Raw genomic sequence first — 19621 nt, 5'->3', positions numbered from 1 at the left:
TTCCCACTAAGCAATTAAATTGGCGTCAGCTAAGACAAAACTGAACCATTTAACCATGTGGAGGCTCGCAGAAAGCGTCGCACTTGGTCTCGACTCACCCGGGTTGCAGGCTCTGGTGTTCTACGCGATGGTCAGCTTTCTCTTGACCCAAAGCCTTCCATTCCTCGACCGCAGCGGCTCTTGCGCGCACAATGGCGATTTCTTCTAGTGCACGAACTTGGCGAGGGACTATAGTGTTGCCCCATAGCGCCTGGCAGCTTAACCCTTCAACTTGTTCACGAGGCCGCAGAACGATAAACCTTGCTGGCGCTATATCACAACCGTAATCGGCTCGCCTCCTATCGCTATCATTCCTTCCCCCGCTTCTGTACGGCGCGCGGTTCAGGTGTCATCGCCGATAGACAAGCACAGCCACCGCCTCATCCCTGGATGGCATACACGCACGGAACGCTGCTGCGCTGTCTGGCCATCGGTTTTATTCAGTTCCTTTTTTTTTTTTTTTTAACCTAAGCGGTGAGTTACGTAGTCTCAACGTCGACGAAGGCACTCGAATGAAAAGAATGGGCCTCGTTATGGTGGTGCAGAGGTATTAAAGCGCTCGACTACTGTGCCCAAAGATGCGGGATGCAAGCAACGTTCACACGACCTTCGGAGCATTTCGACAAGGTTCACCCTGACATTTTGGGATGCATGGTCTCATCAGACGGAAACACTACCTGCTGATCAGCACCGACCGTTTTACTCGGCGGCCAGAGGCACTTCCCCTTCCAGGCACCAACAGTGAAATCATTACCAAGGCATTCGTTTCGGGCTAGGTGTCACATTTCGGCGCCGCTTTTACAATCACTACCAACCACGACTGACAATTCGACCCTTCCCTTTTCAAGCACTTCGTAGTCTTGCTAGGATGTTCCCTAATCCGTACCACAGCTTATCACACCTCGCGAACGGCGTGGTTGAATGTTTCCAACGGATCTTGAAGGCATCGTTAAAGGCGAAACCCGACACACTCAACTTGACAGTTTCTCTACCTCTTATTCTGCTTAGCCTCAGGCTACTTTAAAACCGGACATCTAGTGCACATTAAACCTCGATGCCTTCGCCCAATTTCGCCTACGCTTTCAGGGTGAGGACACCCTTTGCACTACACCGCGCCGCCGTCTTCCCCATAAGCGTTGGCCTTCCCCTCGCGGAGGCATGTTGGGTCCCACTCGACAGTTGCGTGCAGCGAGCAGTGTTGCAGCGTGGGTTCTCTGCGGTGGTGGTGTATTTGCAATAACGCGGCTCAACATGAAAAAAGACAGCATGTATTTTGTTTTTCTCGTGGCAATAATTTGAACTGGTGGATGTTCAATGGGTTCGATGCAAATGGAATTAAATCGAAAAATTATCGCGATCAAATATGCTCGACAGTGTGCTGGCTGCCCTGGAAACTGACAACGGTTACTTTTCTTAGTATTCAAAATCTCAACTATAAAGGTATCCGAACTTCATAGGGCAATGTTACACTCGTTCTACGAAAGTGCAGACTTCACGAAAGACGATTGAAAAGTGATATCAATAGCAGGAAAGCTTAGCTGCAAATAATCAGCATTTTGGTGCCATTATTTTTTGTGATTACTGTTTTTATTTCACTCTTATAGAAATAGTAAATACAGTTCACTATAGGGGGTAGGTTAATAGTACGATTCTAATATCCTTTCTGCTTTGTAATTACAAGTCGTGTTACTCGAGCAGAAATTTTATCTAAAGGTTATTTGTTGTTTACTACAAATTAAGAGGAAAAGAATGTGAAAATTATTACAAGCGACTGATTGACTCTAAAACTTGACAATATTAACGTTCATTATGACCAACAACTATTAGCTTTCGCTGATATCATGCGCTTTATAACTAAGAGTTGCCGTTTTAGCTGAAACTTGTGGGGATTCACAATTCCCTGCCTCCATTATAACGACCGCGCGTAATTAACACGCGTGATTATGCGCGCTGTTAAAGAGGTTGGCGGAAAAGGGCAAATAAATCCCCTCCTCGCTGCCGCCAGCACAAATACAAAAAAAAAAAAAAGCAACTCCAGGGTCATGCTGGCACAAATTAAAACATTCTCGGTGATGTTATTTATTAACATCTCCCTTTTACCTATTTTCCGTCTTTCCTTGGTAAACGGACAGAAGGGTGCGGCTATGCTGCAGCTTAAAATAAGTAATCCTGAATGCCCAATCAATTAGATTCCAAGCGAAGGTAAGCGCAGCATAGGGTGGCAGAAAATTAGGTTAATGGAAGAGATTAAGAAATTCGCAGGGGTCAAGTGGATGCAGCTAGCACAGGACCGGGTTAATTGCAGGAAAATGGGAGAGGCCTTCGTCTTGCGGTGGGTATAGTCCGGCTGATGATGATGACAAGTGTCGAAAAAGTATTCCTAATTTCGAGTGAAGAGGTCAAGGGATTTGCTGCTTTCGTTGCTCGAACGACTGCTCACAGGGGACCGAGTTTCTCGTAAGATGAGCGACAAAACATTGTATACTTTAACGTAACTCCGATTCATTTCGAGAGTATTCTCCGGCATCACACTATCTTGGCAGAACACAAACTTTCCGGAAATCTACGCAACAGCGGCAGTTTAGTGGCCAATATTACCCGCCACCGCAATGCAGTGGCCCCTGGTCTTTCCAGGGACCATATCATTGCACTCAATGCAGCCGAACAAGAGAGTGGGACCCAACATGCTGCCGGAGAGAGCCGTGTCTCCACCCAGAAAGCGGCGCCAGCCATCGAGGCACACTGGTGCACACAAGGGGCTTTAGTGCACACCTGCTAATAGCTCTACCTTTGCGGAGAACTGTTCGACACTACTACACAAATATCGCCTTGCTGATCAATTTGAATATGTGCTGCAACTACGTTTTGCCTGCCCTGAGCAACCTTATTGGCCCCCATCCGCACCTATAACCCAGGGTTTCTCTCTACATCCCTTCTGATTTGAAGACTACAGCACATGTGTTTGTCTGTTGCGATACAGTTCGGAAGCCTTTGCATGGCCATTACGATGCTACCACATCTCTTGACGCTGGCATCTGAAACTGCGGGCACCATGTGATGCCTCCTGCTTTTATTGCAGCCACATCGTCGCATGCTCCAATCTCTGCCACTGTTGTAATGAGAAAGCAAATATCTGTATCGCTCAGGTTCTGCCGGCCTCCTTAACTAGCCAAGTGCGCATGTGTGTGTGTGTGGAGGGGGGTGGGGACTATGTAGCAGAATCTACAAATGTATCACAACACAGGTGCTACTCTTCACAGTACAATTAGTGATTCTTTATTACGAAGAACATGCTGTGAATGTGGAGTTGCTAAATAGTTGTGGGAATGGTGTAGCCCAGTGCAAGGAGGTGGGAGGGTAGGATAGATAAGTCTGTGTTCGCACCAAGAGTGCACACAGACTTTGGGTTTCATGCCGCCAGCGCCTCTGGCGGTGGTGGCATGAAGGACTGACCTTGGCAGTTTGTTTTGGTTGGCCCTCATAGCTGTGTTGCAGACAGACTGCTTGTTTGCACCCTGAAACTTCTAACAATATAACAGACATTTTCTACACCTGCATTTGTTCATTCTATAACTGATGCCAAGCAATGCACTGCCTATAGCGGAAATTTATGCTAGATTCGATACATATCACGCATTCAGTAAGAAAGCAGGAATTAACAAACTAACCAGTGCGACAAAGAGAAATGACATAAGAACAGAAACCACATAAATAGGGTTGTTCATTTTTGGGTAAAACCAGATTTTTCCGTTTCTGGAACAACGGTGCCCATAGAACTTGTTCAAAGCTCGTATGAAAGCACAAAAGCAGAAACTATTCAAGTGATACTTTCCGATAAAGAGGTTCTTTATGCAAAGGCAGTCTTAATGAGAGAAGCACTCGAGCCACTTTTATATTTCCAGAAAACACTTGAAAGGGGAAAACTTCTGGTGCCAAGCTTTGATCACCTCGTAAACGTCAAGCTACAGCAGACTGCCGAGTTTTTCATGATGATCGGTAAAAGCGATCGAGCAAAAGGTGTTTTGTCTGTACTACCTAAGAGCAGCGACACATTAGTAAGAACTTATGAAGAGTTTTTAGAAAACTCTCCACAAAATTGGGCTGCACTCTGAAACGAAAAGTCTCAAACAAAGAAACCAGTTGACAATGTGGAAACTGAGTGCCTTACTCAATCCATTCCAGAAGTGGCTGCTGAGTCACTCATTTCATGACTACCGAACTCTCTTTATTTCTGTGACTGGCGATGTAGGCTTACTTGCTGGAAGCAAGCACCACAAATGAAAATGTTGAAGTGATGGACTATTAGAATGACGCAACTGTGCACTATTTACTCCAGGCTAGCAAATGCAGCCTTGACATTGTTGCGTCTAACTAATGGCAGCTGTGATGTTGAGCGAACGTTGACTCAGCTAAGGAAGGTACCTCCAGAGACCAGACAGGTCTCGGATGGAAACTGAAATGTTGCGCATGCAAATGATTATGTACATTAATAATGGCGTGCAAAATGTCGATGACCATGCTCACGTGAATAGAATGTTTCTTGTCCAAAAACTGATTGTTGCACATCACTGAGAGCTATAATTACGACAGAAACGCCGAATTATGAGATACTTTCTTGAAAGCAACACAAAACATAACCTTAAATGATTACCGATCACTGATTAGGAGAAACTGAAATTATTAGTTTGTAAATTTAACCTGATAAAAATACAAAATTTCGGAGTGTTCCCAAGAATAGCCCGACTGCTCCTCTATTATTAAGTCGAAAAACAACACCCGATTTTTATTCCACGAATTTGAAAAAAATATAAAACCCGAAAACGAATAACCCTAAACTCCTTTTCATACATCAGGTGCAACGCAGCGAAAGCTACGCAAATAGTTCGCAAGAAAAAAAAAGAAGGAGGCGTATCACTACGCGCTCGTTTTGTAGCCGAGTGGTTCCTGCGGAAACTGGCTCTATTTCGAGCATACACGTTTCCAATAACTTGCTTCGCATGCCTAGACAACTTCGCAGAGCGGATCTTATAGAAAAAATGCACATCGAAAGACCATTTTCTCAAAAAGAGATGTGCAGCGCGGAGGGCACAGCCAACGCCATCTAGTGGCACAGCTGGCAAGGTTGCAAGGCAGCAAAAACGCGACAAGAACGAAAACGACATAAAAAACATACAAATTGATCGAATCCTATCTTTTCTCCATAAAAAAGGTGCTCTTTATGATGTTGATGGCAAATGTAAGATGTACTAAGCTTGCAGACAAAATAACTATTATTTCCTCTCGTAATGAGCAGGTACTATTTTTCATCGCGGATGCGGAGAGCGCGAACAAGAGCTGTAGCTTTGGCAGTGTTGCACTTGATGCATGAAACGGAGTATAAACATGCACAATTACTGTATGTTGTGCTGCCCTTGTATGTCATGCTGCTTCACCTTTTACAAATCAATGAACCAACCAAGCCAAACTGCAACCCGCAGGTGTGATTATGTACTTTCCAAGGTTAGTGGCGCAATGCAATGTGCACTTGAAAAGGTAACAACTTCCCATTACAATGCAGAAAAAAAAAAAAAAGGAAGAGCACAAGTTGTGACAGTTTTGATACAAGTTTTACTTTTCTGGCCATTCAGCTAAATTGTTTATTCATTTTCAAACTTTGTCTGCCAGTATGCCTAAAATCTGTGTCACACCGAATTCATTGTTAAGTTTGCACAGATTTTTTTTTTTTATCAAGATGCAGCGCACTACAAATGAAAAATGCCATCTTTATTTTCTACTTACTCTGCTACAAGAGGGAAAAAATTCTTCCTGATATCAACCTTTGTACAGCAATACATAGAAAAATTATCACCGGTGCAAGTATCACAATATAAGGCTTTGGCTAGGGGCTAACTGAGAACATATAGGCTACCACGACATCCACTGTTCAACTCTACATCAAAGACTGCACTTGCAGACAGGTTACAATGAGCATTAGAGGAGGCGTGAGGTCACATTTTACAAAATGCACAATATATACAGTATCCCTGTTATGCAATGTTGCATAATACAATTATGCCCATAATTGAGACTAGAAAGCAACTATTGCTCCCAATAAAAAGCACAGCCATCACAAACATCAATTCTTATATTTGTTTTTGTGAACCAAATAAGAATTTCAGCATTTCAGCATTTTTTAAACTTTTTCTTCCAGCATCCACAGTTTTAGCCAGTAAGTAGCACCGATTAATGAGCCGAAATAAAGCAAGAAGCCTAAATTGCATCAAACATTGCTGCGACATCACTGCAGGTAGAAAAGCAATATTTTGATAGCCTGCACGCAAACAATGTCTTAGTCATCTTTTTGCTTCAATAAAGCCGGAGGGTTAGTTTTGTCCATGGTAACATCAAGATCAAGATATGAGTGCACATAGGACTCCAAGGACTTGATTTGTAAAGAGCACTTATTTTTTGACAAAAAAAAAAAAAAATTCTCATATGAAAAATCGCAGTTGTTTGATATTTTCGCATTATATATACAGCATCACAAAACCACTCTTTTCTGCAATACCTTCCACTTCCTGTTACAATGCTTCGGCAACATACATTGATGTTTTCAACAATAAACAACAAAGAATGCAGATGTACAAGATTCCGGAATATATACTGAAAACAAAAACAACGGCCACTGTTTGAAACTCATTAGGGAACTGCTCGGTGAGGAGAAGGAGTGCTATTAGGAGAAAAGGAGGGAGGGAGGGGGATTGCAGAGCTCGGAAAATTTCTGAGGGTGTTCTGACACTGTAACAGTCCCTCTGGCTATGCCCCTGTTATTAATGACTCCAATTCTTTCTTGTATCACCAGTAATCTTGCCTTTTTAGGAGGCAATATATGTGGATGTCAGTATATAAAAGGTTAACATTTAAAACAGGTCAACTTTTATTTTATTTCAAGATATTACAAACCATTTCGTGGCTCAAGCAGGAGTTTACTTAGATTTATCAATAATGCTTCAGTGAGATTTTCCACAGAGGAAAAAAAAAAAACATTTTGTGATATCAGAGTGGCAAACTACACTTGTTTACAAGAGAAAAAGCTGACAGTTTATAGTAGTGATGCAGCACAATGGAGGCAGCATGAAAAGAACATTATCAACATTTGAAGCACATGAGTGGCTATAAAATTAGGTAGCAAATTTTAAAAGCCCTTGCACCAACAAGAAAAACTGCAGGTATATTCGAACAACCAATAGCATTTCTTGTTTAGCGAAAATTGCTCCGACAAAGTACAAAATGTGCAAAACCCAACACATCACACATCAATGCGCCAAAATGGACTAGCATTTTGTACTCGTAGTATGAGCATGCAGGTAAAGGCACTGAGATTACGTTATGTTACTGATACATATCACTTCGGATCTAAAAACAAACGTATATGGCTGGCTACAATATCCGGAAAACTCATATGAATGTGGTGGTTGCCTTCTATATTAACAACTTTATATGTGTGGCAATTTTGTGAAAAAATGTCTGACACAATTTTTCGCTTTGCAGATGAGCCACCAAGGCCAGGAATAGCTACTAGTGCCAGGAGGTTGTTGGTATAGCCTTTGCAGTACTCTTTTAGAGCAGCACTATCACTGCGAATCCAGTGAATATACCTGAGTCGGGCATCTTTGGTGAACACATAACGGCCGTCTCCAACAGACTTGCAGCCACGTGTCATCAGTGTTCTGACATTGTCGGGTAGGTAACCTAATGCTATGGTTTCAGTGTAGATCTTTATCACCTGCTCTTCTGTATAAACAGGTGGCTTGCTAAGGTCCTTGTATTCAAGGCGCATGTTACCCTCTACCACTTCCCTGAAAACCTTTGTAACCTTGCTAGCTCGGTCATACACAGGACCAAGGGAATCAATCATCACCAAATTTTGGACCTGAAAAGCAAGAGTAAAACGACATTTGCAAACAGAACATAATTATAGAATGTATGCACAATGCAGCACTGAAAGCTTGCTGAGGGCATATAATCTAAGAAAAATATCTGAAACCGTAAAGAAAATGAAGTACAGAATGGCATTAATCTAGAAATCAAGGTTAACTTACATATACATGTTTAAAAGGCCTCTAACTAGGTCTTAAGCATTTCACGTAAACAAGTGCAGCATGCAGATTTGGTACAAGTAATCATATTTAAAAGATACTAGAGCCGAAGAAATGCAGAAGACAGCAAAAATGCAAATTAAAACCAAGCCACATTCACCTTGACCAAATTTCAATGACCAGCAATGAACTGGCCACAACCACGCTACAGAAATGGTGTACAAATGTTCAGTGGTCAATCATCTCGGCTAACAGGTAACATGCTTTCCTATTGTTAAGTAGCACCCATGCTTTTTTAGCTGCGACGCCTCTCTTAAAACCAGAGCAAATATCATTTGTTTGCTGTTAAGCTTGCTGTTTAAACTTGCTGGCACATTTCTGTGGGCACTGCCATAGTGGAGAAGTGGTGCCATATAACAGTTCATCTTGCCATGAAAGACATGCTGGCTTGCGCAGCCAGCAGCAGCTGTGTTTGGCAGAGCGGGAACAGTTATTGGCTGTGCTAAATAATCGCTTTGAGTTTGTTTGCATAAAAGGTACTTGTATTTGGGATAATACTCCTTCACCAAGGTTTATGCAGCTCTTGAAACCTTTATAAGGTGCTGCTGTCACTGGTACAGCATACCTTTCCACACATAAAATTTGCACAGGGCTAGAAACAAGTGCATATTGCAAATAAAATATGTGTAGAAACAGCAAGATGCTCACAGCACAGAATTACCAAGGCAGAAATTCTGTGATGGAATGTTGATAGTGTGTACTTTAGCAGCTTATTATGGAGCACACTGGGCACAAGAACATATATTATGGTGAGGCAGTCCAAAAATAATCAAAAGTAATATGCCTCTGTCCGTGCCACTAAGTGAGTACAAGAACAATAAGAACATATACAAAGAACATTCTTTCTCTATTCTTGCAAGTGCTTGAGCATAATATTTAAGTTGAATGTTTGTTCGGTAGTCGCCTGGTTCTGCACATGGAGCACTTTTGTTGCTCGGTGCTTCTTCCTCTAAAACATGGGTTAGTGCAACGAATGAATCTTATACTGGCAGATAGTGGTCATTTGGGAGATTCAGATAAACAGTTCAAAGTCCCAAAGCCTACATGCATATAATCAAACATTATATGTTAGCAAAGAAAACTCCGACACACGAATGCTGTTACAATTTCTTGGCACCTTCCCAAGCAAAGCATATAATACAGAATATCTTAGGATATAAAATAATGAGAAGGTGCTTGACGTGGCTCTTTATTACATGAACACTCTCCACTGACTGAACAGAACTGCATTACGTTTATGCATGCCATTAGTGTAAGGTGAAAGCAATGCAATCAGGATGAGGCAGCTAGCATCACACATATCTTTCTTTTAGGTTTTTTTTGTTAAACCTGATTACCGATCTATATCCTTGTTGCATACTCATCTGGAGCCTATGCATGCAACCAGAGGTCACGCTGGGCTAAGATGCACTAAATGTGCAAGAAAAGAACTGGTTTTCAAGCCCAGCACAGGTTGGGCAAAGCTTGTTGTGCATCTGCTGCATCAATCCTAACTCACGCTTGGGTTTTCCTTGTTTTTGGAGACATTGCAAGTACCTTTGAAAAGGCACTAAAACTTTAACATTGTTTTTTGCCTGTTCTCTACAACGAGGCCCTAATGCATTGTACCTGCTGCATGTGCGGGCAGTACAAGTACAGATGCATTCGGAATCTGCCATTCATGCGTTACTGTGCTCTGCTGCTCTTTGTTAATAATCCCGTTTTAGTACAGCATGGCCTGTGGTATGCTCTAGTGGCCCACTACTTTGGATAGGAGAGGAGATGCATGGTGTAGACATCTGCCATACTTCCACCTCTTTTTCGAGGCGAAAAAAAAAAAAAATGCTGCTGTGGAGGCTAGCTGCCGTAGCATGAGCAAGAGTGGACACAGCTGAAAGGAGCTTAGTGAAATTGCTCAAATATATAATGACTATAACTCTGCTTTAAAAGACATTTTTTTTTTTTTTGCAGTGCTCTCCTTGGACAGTGCTTCAAAGCCCCAGAGTAGATAAATTTTTATGCGAAAGCATTAAAAACCCCATTCTTCGGATAATCCAGTATGAGTGTTCTGAGCAAAAAATCACAGGCATGACTTTGGCAGGTGGTAGATGACAGCTGACATGACCATGCGCTGACTGGTCATTGGGTTGTGTGGCATCAAGAGACCACATGACCTGGCCTAGGTGGCAGGCACTCCCAGATTAGGCTTCACCTTTCAGTTGGGAGGGTGAGATCAGAATTCATCTCTTCAGAATCCTTGGATCTCATGTATGCAGCCCATAGCTTCGGATGATGCAGAGCAATGGCACGAGGCCTGGATGAGTGCTGCGCTGTGTCTGACCAACTAGCCCACCAGTTCATGCTGCCCACTCGTCATGCAGGCATGTTAGTATCGCTTGGTTAAAGCGGAGCTTTATATCTATGTCGGGCGGCCTTTCACACAATGTGGTACCTTGTGACTATGTGCTAATGAGCATGTGTGGTGTAATGGAGGTACAAACTAAATGATTAGTGATTAAGGGATGAACGCGCCATGAGGATCTGCAAGGGCAGCTGATAAATGGGAGCCATTAATGCTATTGCATTATGCTCTTAAAGGCAGAGTTTAAGTGTACTTCAAAATTTTTTTGCCATGGGTTAGTCAGTTATCATATTAGTATACAGTGCACAAATCATGAAACTCAACAACCTAGTACCACGTGATTAGGAGAGGGTATAATAACGGTTTCTCCACGGAGGTTTCTCCACGTTTCATTTTGGATGATGTGCACGCTGAACTGAGAGCACAAACTCTTTGGTGATGTCATCTGGCCGCGTCCACTCATCTAGCAGAGCTTTTCGCGATGTATACATAGGTTTAAAAGACAGACATCACCAATTTCTTTCCGATTCGATTTGATAATCAAGCTGTCTTTTTTATATCAATTTAGTATGAGATTCAAAACGTTGCTATTTGGCCACATACCCCTACTATAATTATCCAAAGGTGACAAAGGGTAAGGACATGGAGTATACAGTGCATGCATGCAGTGCCACCAACATGTGCACAGCATACGAATGTGTTCACTGTGTTCGGGTGCACTGAAATGCTCCTACAGCCATTTAGCCCAGGCATTCTCGTGGTGTGATACTGGACTGAAACAAAGCCTTAAACTGTGCAGCGCATGAGAAAGCGACCACCAATTGTGCACTCCTGGCAATCGCTCTCCAACTAGCCAGTACACCTAGGATAATTTCTATACCTGCCTACTCCTATATGTACAATGCAGCACTGCAGCTTACATGAAAATTGTGGACTTTCCAGTGTTTATTTCCAAGAGAAAAAAGGAAAAAAAAAGGCAGTGTTCTGGTGTTCTTTCTTTGGAAACCGGTCTATTTTTGGCTAGCTATATGGTGCAATCACTAAAAGTGGCAGTTATCGAAGGAAAGCGATCTCAAACGTATGAATGGGACTATAGAAGCAATATCAGGATTGCTGATTTCGCTTATATAAATTTATAAGCATGCTCGTGTTGACAGCATCAAATGTGCTGTGTACCTTATTACTTGATGCTTTAAATGATGCATGGGACATTATGAGCGTGCTGCCCACGAGTAGTTCCCAGAACAAATTAACGACAATGCCAGCACTGCATATGACTGACATTTGGAGCTTAGACAGAATCTTCCTATAAGAAAAAAACAGCGTACCCTTATGACATAGACTGAGAAAGATAGGATGACACAGTGCTGTGCTGTGTTATTTTTTTCAGTCAGTGTCTTAAATGTGCGCTGTTTTACCCAAACGTGAATTATCAATTAAGCCGTTCTACAACCTTACGAGGTAGAACCTTCCAAAGGCTGTGTTAATCCTGAACAAGCGTAAATAAATAATTGTGTGTGTCCAGAATAACCAACAAAACTACCTTGGTACTTCTTTGAAAACAAACCCCAAAATCATAAATAGTATCAACTTAACACTTTCTTGGTCTTCATATTATCTAACCACATGAATTTGAGGTGCTGGTCAAATAGACTTAAGGCAGTCATTTGAATCGGTTCAGAATAATTCTACTTGTTTCATTTGAAGTACAAAAAATATATATATATTAGTACCATGAAATCTAGCCATATGTTATCATCCAGTCACCTTGTCATGAAATGCTCTATTTTTGCTTTTTTCATAAATTATTCCGTCACCAACAATTATAGAATAAAGTTCACCATATTATGTGTATCACACAGACTAGATCAAATGCATAAGGTTCAGATTAAATTCCATAGGCGAGGTGCTTTCTTTTGGTCTTCTTAATATCCTACATACTAAACAATTGGAATTACCTTACTGCCAAATGCCAGCAGTTTTTGGCACAGCTGTTTGATGCTCTCTGACCGTAGGGAAAGCAAGTAAACAAAAATGTTGCACATACCTTTTCAGGGAAGAGGCAGCCAAAGTGCAAGCCCACGTGGCCTCCTAAACTGTGTCCTATCACAGAGAACTGATCCCATCCAAGATGCTGAACAGCACGCCAGACGTCAAACCAAAACTGGATTGACATGTATTGAACACCTTTGGGCAAGTGTGATGAAAAGCCATGGCCCGTAAAGTCCAGAGCCACTGCATTCCATCGTGGGTCCAGTCTTGGCACGAGGTGGTCAAAGCTTGCCGCATTATCTTGCCAACCGTGCAACAGGATCATGCGACGGCGTGGGTCTTCTGTTGACGTGGGCAGCCACTGCTTGGCTGCCAAGTGGCCATATGGTACGGGAATCTGCAATTCTCGTATCTCACGCTCCCTGACTGGTGCATCACTGGTGGCCGCACGGCACTGACTGATGCCAGCAGGGCAGCGAAAAGTCAAATATCTCTGCAGCTGCTTTGCAAACCTGGACACAGTACATAACACATCTGTTATATTTTGCAAACTTTCCCACAAGTTGAAGTAGTTTTTGTCAGCTCTGTGTGCCCTGTACTTTAAAAAAAAAAAAAAGGAAGCCATACAGCCCAATGAAGCAGCAGTTGATTAAGAAAAGAAGAAAAAGGAATGGATCTTGATTTTGCTTACCAAAACTATAATGCACAAGTATGACCTTGAAAAAATACTGTCTTGCCATTTGAAATGAACACCAAGAGAAGCAGCATTATTTGCACCATTGAAGAACAGAATGCGACTTGCAGCTTACTGGTGGATCCCATATGATACCAAGAAAGAAAAATGGAAGACTATTCTGCAATATGCAATTTGTATTCTCAGGAGCACAACCACTGAGATAGGAACCTCGAGATGCAGCATTGCCATCAGGTCTTTTGTGTAATTTTAATTCAGCCACTTGTGTTGTATTTCGTAATTTACTGCTTTCACATGTCTGACAGTCCATACAGAGTGCTTGCATCTCTTTGTTCTTGCTAGTCTATAAGTCTAGCATTACGACTAGGCCTTTAAGAAGTGACATTAAGTTATCAAAAACATTAGTTTTGCTACATTCGTGTTTCCAAAAATATAAACTTGAGCAAGGGAGAACTGCATTTATTTCTAGATATTCCTGAGCTTTCCCAGAAGCATCTGAAGTAAAAATGACAGAGCCACATACAAGGTAAAAGCAATCAACAAACAACCAGATTGCAATAACACTCATCAGTGAATAACAGTATCTGTCATGGGTTTTTGTATGTGATTGTCATATAGCACATGTGTGCTGTTTCTTATAGACTAGCAAGAACAAAGAGATGCAAGCACTCTGTATGGACTGTCAGACATGTGAAAGCAGTAAATTACGAAATACAACACAAGTGGCTGAATTAAAATTACACAAAAGACCTGATGGCAATGCTGCATCTCGAGGTTCCTATCTCAGTGGTTGTGCTCCTGAGAATACAAATATAGTTAGTATCCTTGAGGAGGGGGTTAATGTGCTAATGACAACTTGAGTCATGATTGAAAAGCAACCCCTTATAACCTGGTTCATTTAGTATAACGTAGCATTATAATGCAGCGGAAATTCTGATTTAGCGCATTCATATCTATGTGCACAGGAAGTACTGTGCGGAATGTCGCCCAGGGGAAAACATTTTACAGTTAAATAAGGAAGACAATATTTTTGTGCCAATAGACCAGCATGTGAAAGAGTGGCCTTCTGAAGACCTTTTATAAAATCACCTGAAGTAATATGAAAGCGGATATGGCCAGACGTTATAAATTTAGTGCCTCACTTCGCATAAAAAAGTATTCTCACTCTCCACCGTGGCTTTACGAAGCTTTGTAAGAAGAAGAAATGGGCGTGGGCAAAGCATGTAGTGTGAAGAGAGGATAACCGATGGTCGCTTAGGGTAACAAACTGAATTCCAAGGGAAGGAAAGCGTAGCAGGAAGCAGCAGAAAGTTAGGTGGGCAGATGAGGTTAAGAAGTTCGCAGGGGTCAAGTGGATGCAGCTAGCACAGAACCGGGTTAATTGGAGAAATATGGGAGAGGCCTTCGCCCTGCAGTGGGTATAGTCAGGCTGATGATGTAAGCTCATGTACTGCACTGCACTATCTTCCAATAAGAGAACAAGAACTATTAAAAAGTAGTGTGCTACCTTATTTGCTTATTTATTTCTAATAAACAAGGCATTTTCTAACATCACTATTATATTTGTTTGTTTCCCCCATTACTAAACAAAATTTATTAAATCTGTGCCAACGGCCCTATTTTGCAAAATATTATTTGTTTGCCAGATTGCATAGACAAATAATTTCATTTACATCTTGAAGGAGAAACATCAGCTGTAAAAACAGCGTACTCTCAGAAAGTGCTCGGAAATACGCAGTTGTGTAAAAATAGATGTGCTGCTATGGACAATTAATTTCTAGTGGTTTGTTTTGCAGTTGGCCGAAAAATCTTAAACTTCTCTCTGCATTCAATTTTGGTTCATGATTAAGTTTTATTGAAGCTCAAGCGAATTACATATGTCTACATATACATATACATCAACTTGTCGACGATTGATTGTTCCCTGCTTGCCCAAATGCAAAACAAACCACTGTGGATTAAGGTTATGCATAACAGCACATCTAGCTTTCCTCTTTAACGTGCGTATTTCCAGGCACCTTCTGAGTGTATGCTGGGACTGGAAATTACGTTTCTTGGAGTTGCAAATGAAATGATTATTTTTTTTTTCACCTATCAAGTACAGTAGATATTTCACAAAAAGATTAAGAAGACGCTTAAACTAAGCCTGAAAAATAGAAAGTTTTTAAATATTCTTTCTGAAATTAAAATTTTTAAAATTATTATTACTGTAACATCAACACAAATTCAAACACTTGTTACTAAGCCATATGAAGAACAATGCATTCATTATGAGCTGCTCTAACACGCTTAGCAACCATGAACCTTCTTAGCATACGTGTTGCATGACCGTCTGGCATGCAGAGGGCCTTGTTTTGACCCGAACTGGAACAAATTTATTTTAATGAATTACTTCTTTTTTCTGAAATACCCTTATCAGATAAACCTCCTCATCAATTCTGAGTTTATTTCAACCCTCCCTATTCAGTCGCTTTATTTGAATGTGGGGTGCTTGAAATTCCCGCATGAGGCCAAGTGGTACTGACATGACCCTGTAGACCAATCAGGATATTTTCAGCAGAACAAGCCCTTTTAAGCTATCGTGCAACACAGTGAGCTCGATAGCATGCTACATGATATTTTTATGCATACAGATTTGGAGAATGGCAATATTATCAACTTTCTTTCCTCACGTTGAGCGTAACGTGCAGTTCCAAAACAGAAAATAGTTCCACAATTCATTACATGTTTGTCTGAAAAATCCTGGTGTTTACATGTTAGACGTTTTAATTACTTTGAAGAAAATTTCGCACATGCATAAAAAGTTGCCTGTTGGTATCGCATTGCATTATCTGAGGCCTGGTGATATTTAGGTGGGAAAATGTATTCTTCGCAAAAAAATATAGAAAATGGCATGTGAAAGAGGTAACAAACTTAATAATTTATAGAAAAAAAACAACAACAGAAAACCTAACTTATGCTACAGCAGGCAAAAGCTGCAACATTTCACCTTCTTTCTGTAGCAATGAACAGCTTTTGGCAACCATAATGTTCCCACCCCCATATCAGGAAAAACTCACTTCCCCAAAGGCTGTAATATGGTTATCGCCTGTTTGGTCGCATGATCCCACAGGGCATATGCTTGAGAATGCACACTACCAGGCCCACATAGACAGCATATATTACTGGATAGCAGATAAACGGGGATATGCTTGGCTAGGATGGGACACAGTGATACTGAAGCAATTTAGCCAAGGAAATTTTTGTTGTACAACTATTGCTGCATAATAAGCCTAAGAAGTGCTGCTAAAATAATATAAGGTGACAGCTGATTGTGGGTAGTCCATAATGTTGGCAGAAACAGAGTTTATGCTGATTAGACATAATTAGCGCTGCCTTATGGTGACATAGATGGTTCTACAGCAGGGGAGCTAAAGAAAGACTAACAGAAACAATGCAACATAGTCACACATAGTCAACTATGAATAATATTTATATGCTGGTGGTACAACCAGGCATCAAAGAATTTAAACCACAATCATTTGTGTGAAGGAAGTTCAGCCTTCATCAGCGGAGATTCCAGACCAGAGGTCACAAGCCCAAATTAAGTAACAAAAATAAGCGATTTACAAAGAGTGATTAAAAGTGGAACAAAATAACAGTGAATTTAGTTATTTTGAAATTGTATTGAAACCATAAGCCTCGACTTGCCTCAAAGTAGCTGTTATTTGAATCATTCTAAAAAGCAGCAGGGAATCCACGGGGCAGGACGATCCTCAAAGTGATACAAGGGCAATCAGTCACTGAAAAAAAGAAAAGGCAACTGCAATGAAGCAAGACAACAAGCACTACACGCTCGAATCCTAGACAGTGACATTCAGAATACGAACCTGGTCATTACTTGTTGAAGCTTGGTGCCTTAATTTGATGCCGTAAGCTGCATGCACACACTTTTCAGACACGAGATGTCTGGCGTTGTGACTCTGAGTGCCTTTGTTCTTCTTGTATGTGACCTGTGTAACTTTTATACCCGTTGGCATTGTCAATATCATTTTCTCATTCCTCCTTCCCTCTCACCACATTATGTGAGGCAAATTAATTAGGATAGTCTCTCGCCTTATACTTTTTTTTTTTTTTTTTACTCCCATATCTAGATGGCTCAATTTTAAGATTAAGTAGCGGGAAGTACACAGCGTACAGTATGTAGTAGCGTGAGGAATAAGTGGGAAAAGAAAAGAACTATGAGAAATTTTTCCGCAAGACGGTATACAAAAAACTGAAACTTCGATCTGAATCAAGAGCCAGCACAGCTTTCTTTTTTAATGATAGTGGTAAAACGCGCAAGTTATGAGAATTCAACTGTATGCCACCACAGCACCAGCAATATTACCCCCGGCCGAACTTGCCCATCAAAATGCGCTCCAACGATACAGCTCGACAGAGCGTGTTGTCTTTCGCACGATAGAAAACTCCTGCAATTCACTTTCAAGCCAAGAACTTTCGAAAAATGAAATCACATACACGCACTCACGCAATCACACGCAACGGTCGGGCCACAGATTACGGCAGTATGTGCGCCGCCCATGTCGCAGCTCCCGGAATATTTAATGTTACGCGCTACTCCCTCAACAGCACTGCATTCTCCTCTGAACAGCAGATTGAAGTGACTGCAGATAAAGCCAACCACTGAAAGTTTTTGTATGCTAAGCCATTTAAAGTAATAAAGTACAGAACTTACGTCTATCATGCTGATGCAAAGCACGCTCCCAAGGGAATCCCGTGTACCGGTGGCGGGCGACCTTGGCATTAATCGAAGAGTATTGAGCAATGCGTGCGCAAGTTCACAAAGCACTGCTGCTGACACACGTGAGTTGCAAAATGGAGACTATTTCACAGACCGACTGCAAGCGCGTAGCCACTTCCTTTAACGCAAGAGTAGCAAAAGTGCAAGTTGCACGGAGAAACAAACGAAACTGACATGCTTAGCGGAAAGCTGCCGGTCGCGCTGCCGCTGCCGCCGGGAGCCTCTTGGCTCTGGATAGCTTTGGCAAGAGCTATGGTGGCTATGGGGCTTGGTAGCCATGAAAATGCGTTAACGCAAATAATTTTCATCGATGATGACCCACTGTAAATGTAACCATGCTCAAGTTGCGCAGAGTTAAAGCGATAAAGGATAAACCACGGCCGCGTGGTTCTGTACGCGGATCAAGCGCGGACCGTGCAGATCACGGGTTGCGGGCAGTCACTGCAGTCCACGATGCTGCAGTCACTGCAGGCATGCTGTAGACGAGCGCAGGGGAGCGCTTTGCTACAGAAAGAGTGACGAGTTGTTTACTAGAGAGAAATGTAAAGTGATCATGGTTAGGAGATGCGACCTAAAAGCAACGAAAACGTACAGTACTACTGCGCTACTGCTACTACCACGCAGGTAGCAAAAATGATCGGAAGGGTGACTTTGCAAGAAATACAATAATAAGGAGGGCATGTCTGCGCTGGAGCTATTGCCGGCAACTACATCGAACGAGTCTAGAACTAAGAACACACACCCACAATCAAAACTGGATATCTATATCCAGGTGAAAATATAAAGTGGAAATTGAAGTGGTCCTACTTGAAAGTTAGCGAGTCCCACGGAGGTCCTTTTATTTTAAAGGCAACACTAACCTGGGGGCGAATTACGTATCGCTCACAGTCGCAAACCAGTCACAAACCGCTCACAATGCCCTGTGGCTTAGGGCTGACCAATAGGAACAGGGCATTGTGAGCAGTTTGTGACTGGTTTGTGACTGTGAGCGGTACGTAATTCGGCCCCTGGTTCTTAACTGTTGGCACTTTATCTTACTAAATTGTACTCACCATTTATGCTATCACTGCAGACAAAAATGCATGAAATAACTTTGCTCGCTAGGCAAGCTACACTGGTGCCAGTATATGAGAGTGTAACAAAGAGGAAATATGGGTTGGTTTGGTTTGTGGAGTTTGTCCCAAAGTGACTCAAGCTATGAGAGATGCCGTAGTGGAGGACACCTGAAATTTCTGACCACCTGTGATTCTTTAACGTGCACTGACATCGCATAGCACACGGGCGCCTTGCTTTTCGCCTCCATCGAATAGCGGCCGCCAAAAATGTTCTTAGTGCACTAACGCCCGATTCATTTCTCGTCTGTTGTATATATGCTTATTACGTGATTGCTTTGACTTCCACAGAAGCATATGTAATTCTGTCCCATTCATCATCATCATCAGCCTGACTATACCCACCGCAGGGCGAAGGCCTCTCCCATATTTCTCCAATTAACCCAGTTCTGTGCTAGCTGCATCAACTTACCCCTGCAAACTTCTTAACTTCATCCGCCCACCTAACTTTCTGCCGCCCCCTGCTACGCTTTCCTTCCCTTGGAATCCAGTTTGTTACCCTAAGCGACCATCGGTTATCCT

General features: G+C 42.0%; 2 protein-coding genes across 5 annotated transcripts in view; both read right to left on the bottom strand.

Annotated features, from left to right (window-relative positions):
- The window catches only part of LOC146198011 (protein ABHD1-like), a 38456-nt gene extending 20396 nt beyond the window's left edge, over positions 1-18060 (bottom strand). The window contains exon 1 of one of the 2 annotated variants that reach the window (XM_084593316.1): positions 17922-18060. The gene's annotated coding sequence lies outside the window, so the exon portion shown is untranslated. Of the gene's footprint in view, positions 1-98; positions 320-17921 lie in introns of those variants that run through there. The other variant, XM_084593320.1, reaches the window with a different exon arrangement.
- LOC146198012 (serine hydrolase-like protein) lies at positions 5782-18060 on the bottom strand. Of its 3 annotated transcripts, none has more exons than XM_084593324.1 (5): positions 17922-18057; positions 17074-17196; positions 16895-16986; positions 12566-13022; positions 5782-7951 (listed from the first exon to the last, which is right to left on the bottom strand). In XM_084593324.1, the coding sequence occupies exons 3-5, from the start codon at positions 16918-16920 to the stop codon at positions 7424-7426; spliced, it is 1011 nt and encodes a 336-aa protein (XP_084449450.1). In that variant the 5' UTR covers positions 16921-16986; positions 17074-17196; positions 17922-18057; the 3' UTR covers positions 5782-7423. The 3 variants fall into 3 exon arrangements, with proteins under 3 accessions (XP_084449450.1, XP_084449449.1, XP_084449448.1); XM_084593323.1 differs by having other exon boundaries at positions 17074-17204; positions 17922-18054; XM_084593322.1 differs by lacking the exon at positions 17074-17196 and having other exon boundaries at positions 17922-18060.
- Positions 18061-19621: the final 1561 nt, after the last annotated feature.

This window comes from Amblyomma maculatum, chromosome 2, assembly GCF_055883805.1.
Source record: "Amblyomma maculatum isolate TAMU_Amacu chromosome 2, ASM5588380v1, whole genome shotgun sequence".
NCBI lineage: Eukaryota > Metazoa > Arthropoda > Arachnida > Ixodida > Ixodidae > Amblyomma > Amblyomma maculatum.
The sequence above is the reverse complement of the archived record's forward strand: the minus strand, read 5'-3'. Positions and strand labels throughout refer to the sequence as shown.

What these genes read in the sequence shown, in the direction of transcription:
- LOC146198012 (XM_084593322.1), bottom strand. Translation starts at nt 16,920, where the DNA reads ATGATTCAAATAACAGCTACTTTGAG. An exon ending in CAAATAACAGCTACTTTGAG is followed by an intron (nt 13,023 to 16,894) that starts GCAAGTCGAGGC and finishes TACTGTGTCCAG; the next exon opens with GTTTGCAAAGCAGCTGCAGA. An exon ending in GCTGCCTCTTCCCTGAAAAG is followed by an intron (nt 7,952 to 12,565) that starts GTATGTGCAACA and finishes CTTGCTTTTCAG; the next exon opens with GTCCAAAATTTGGTGATGAT.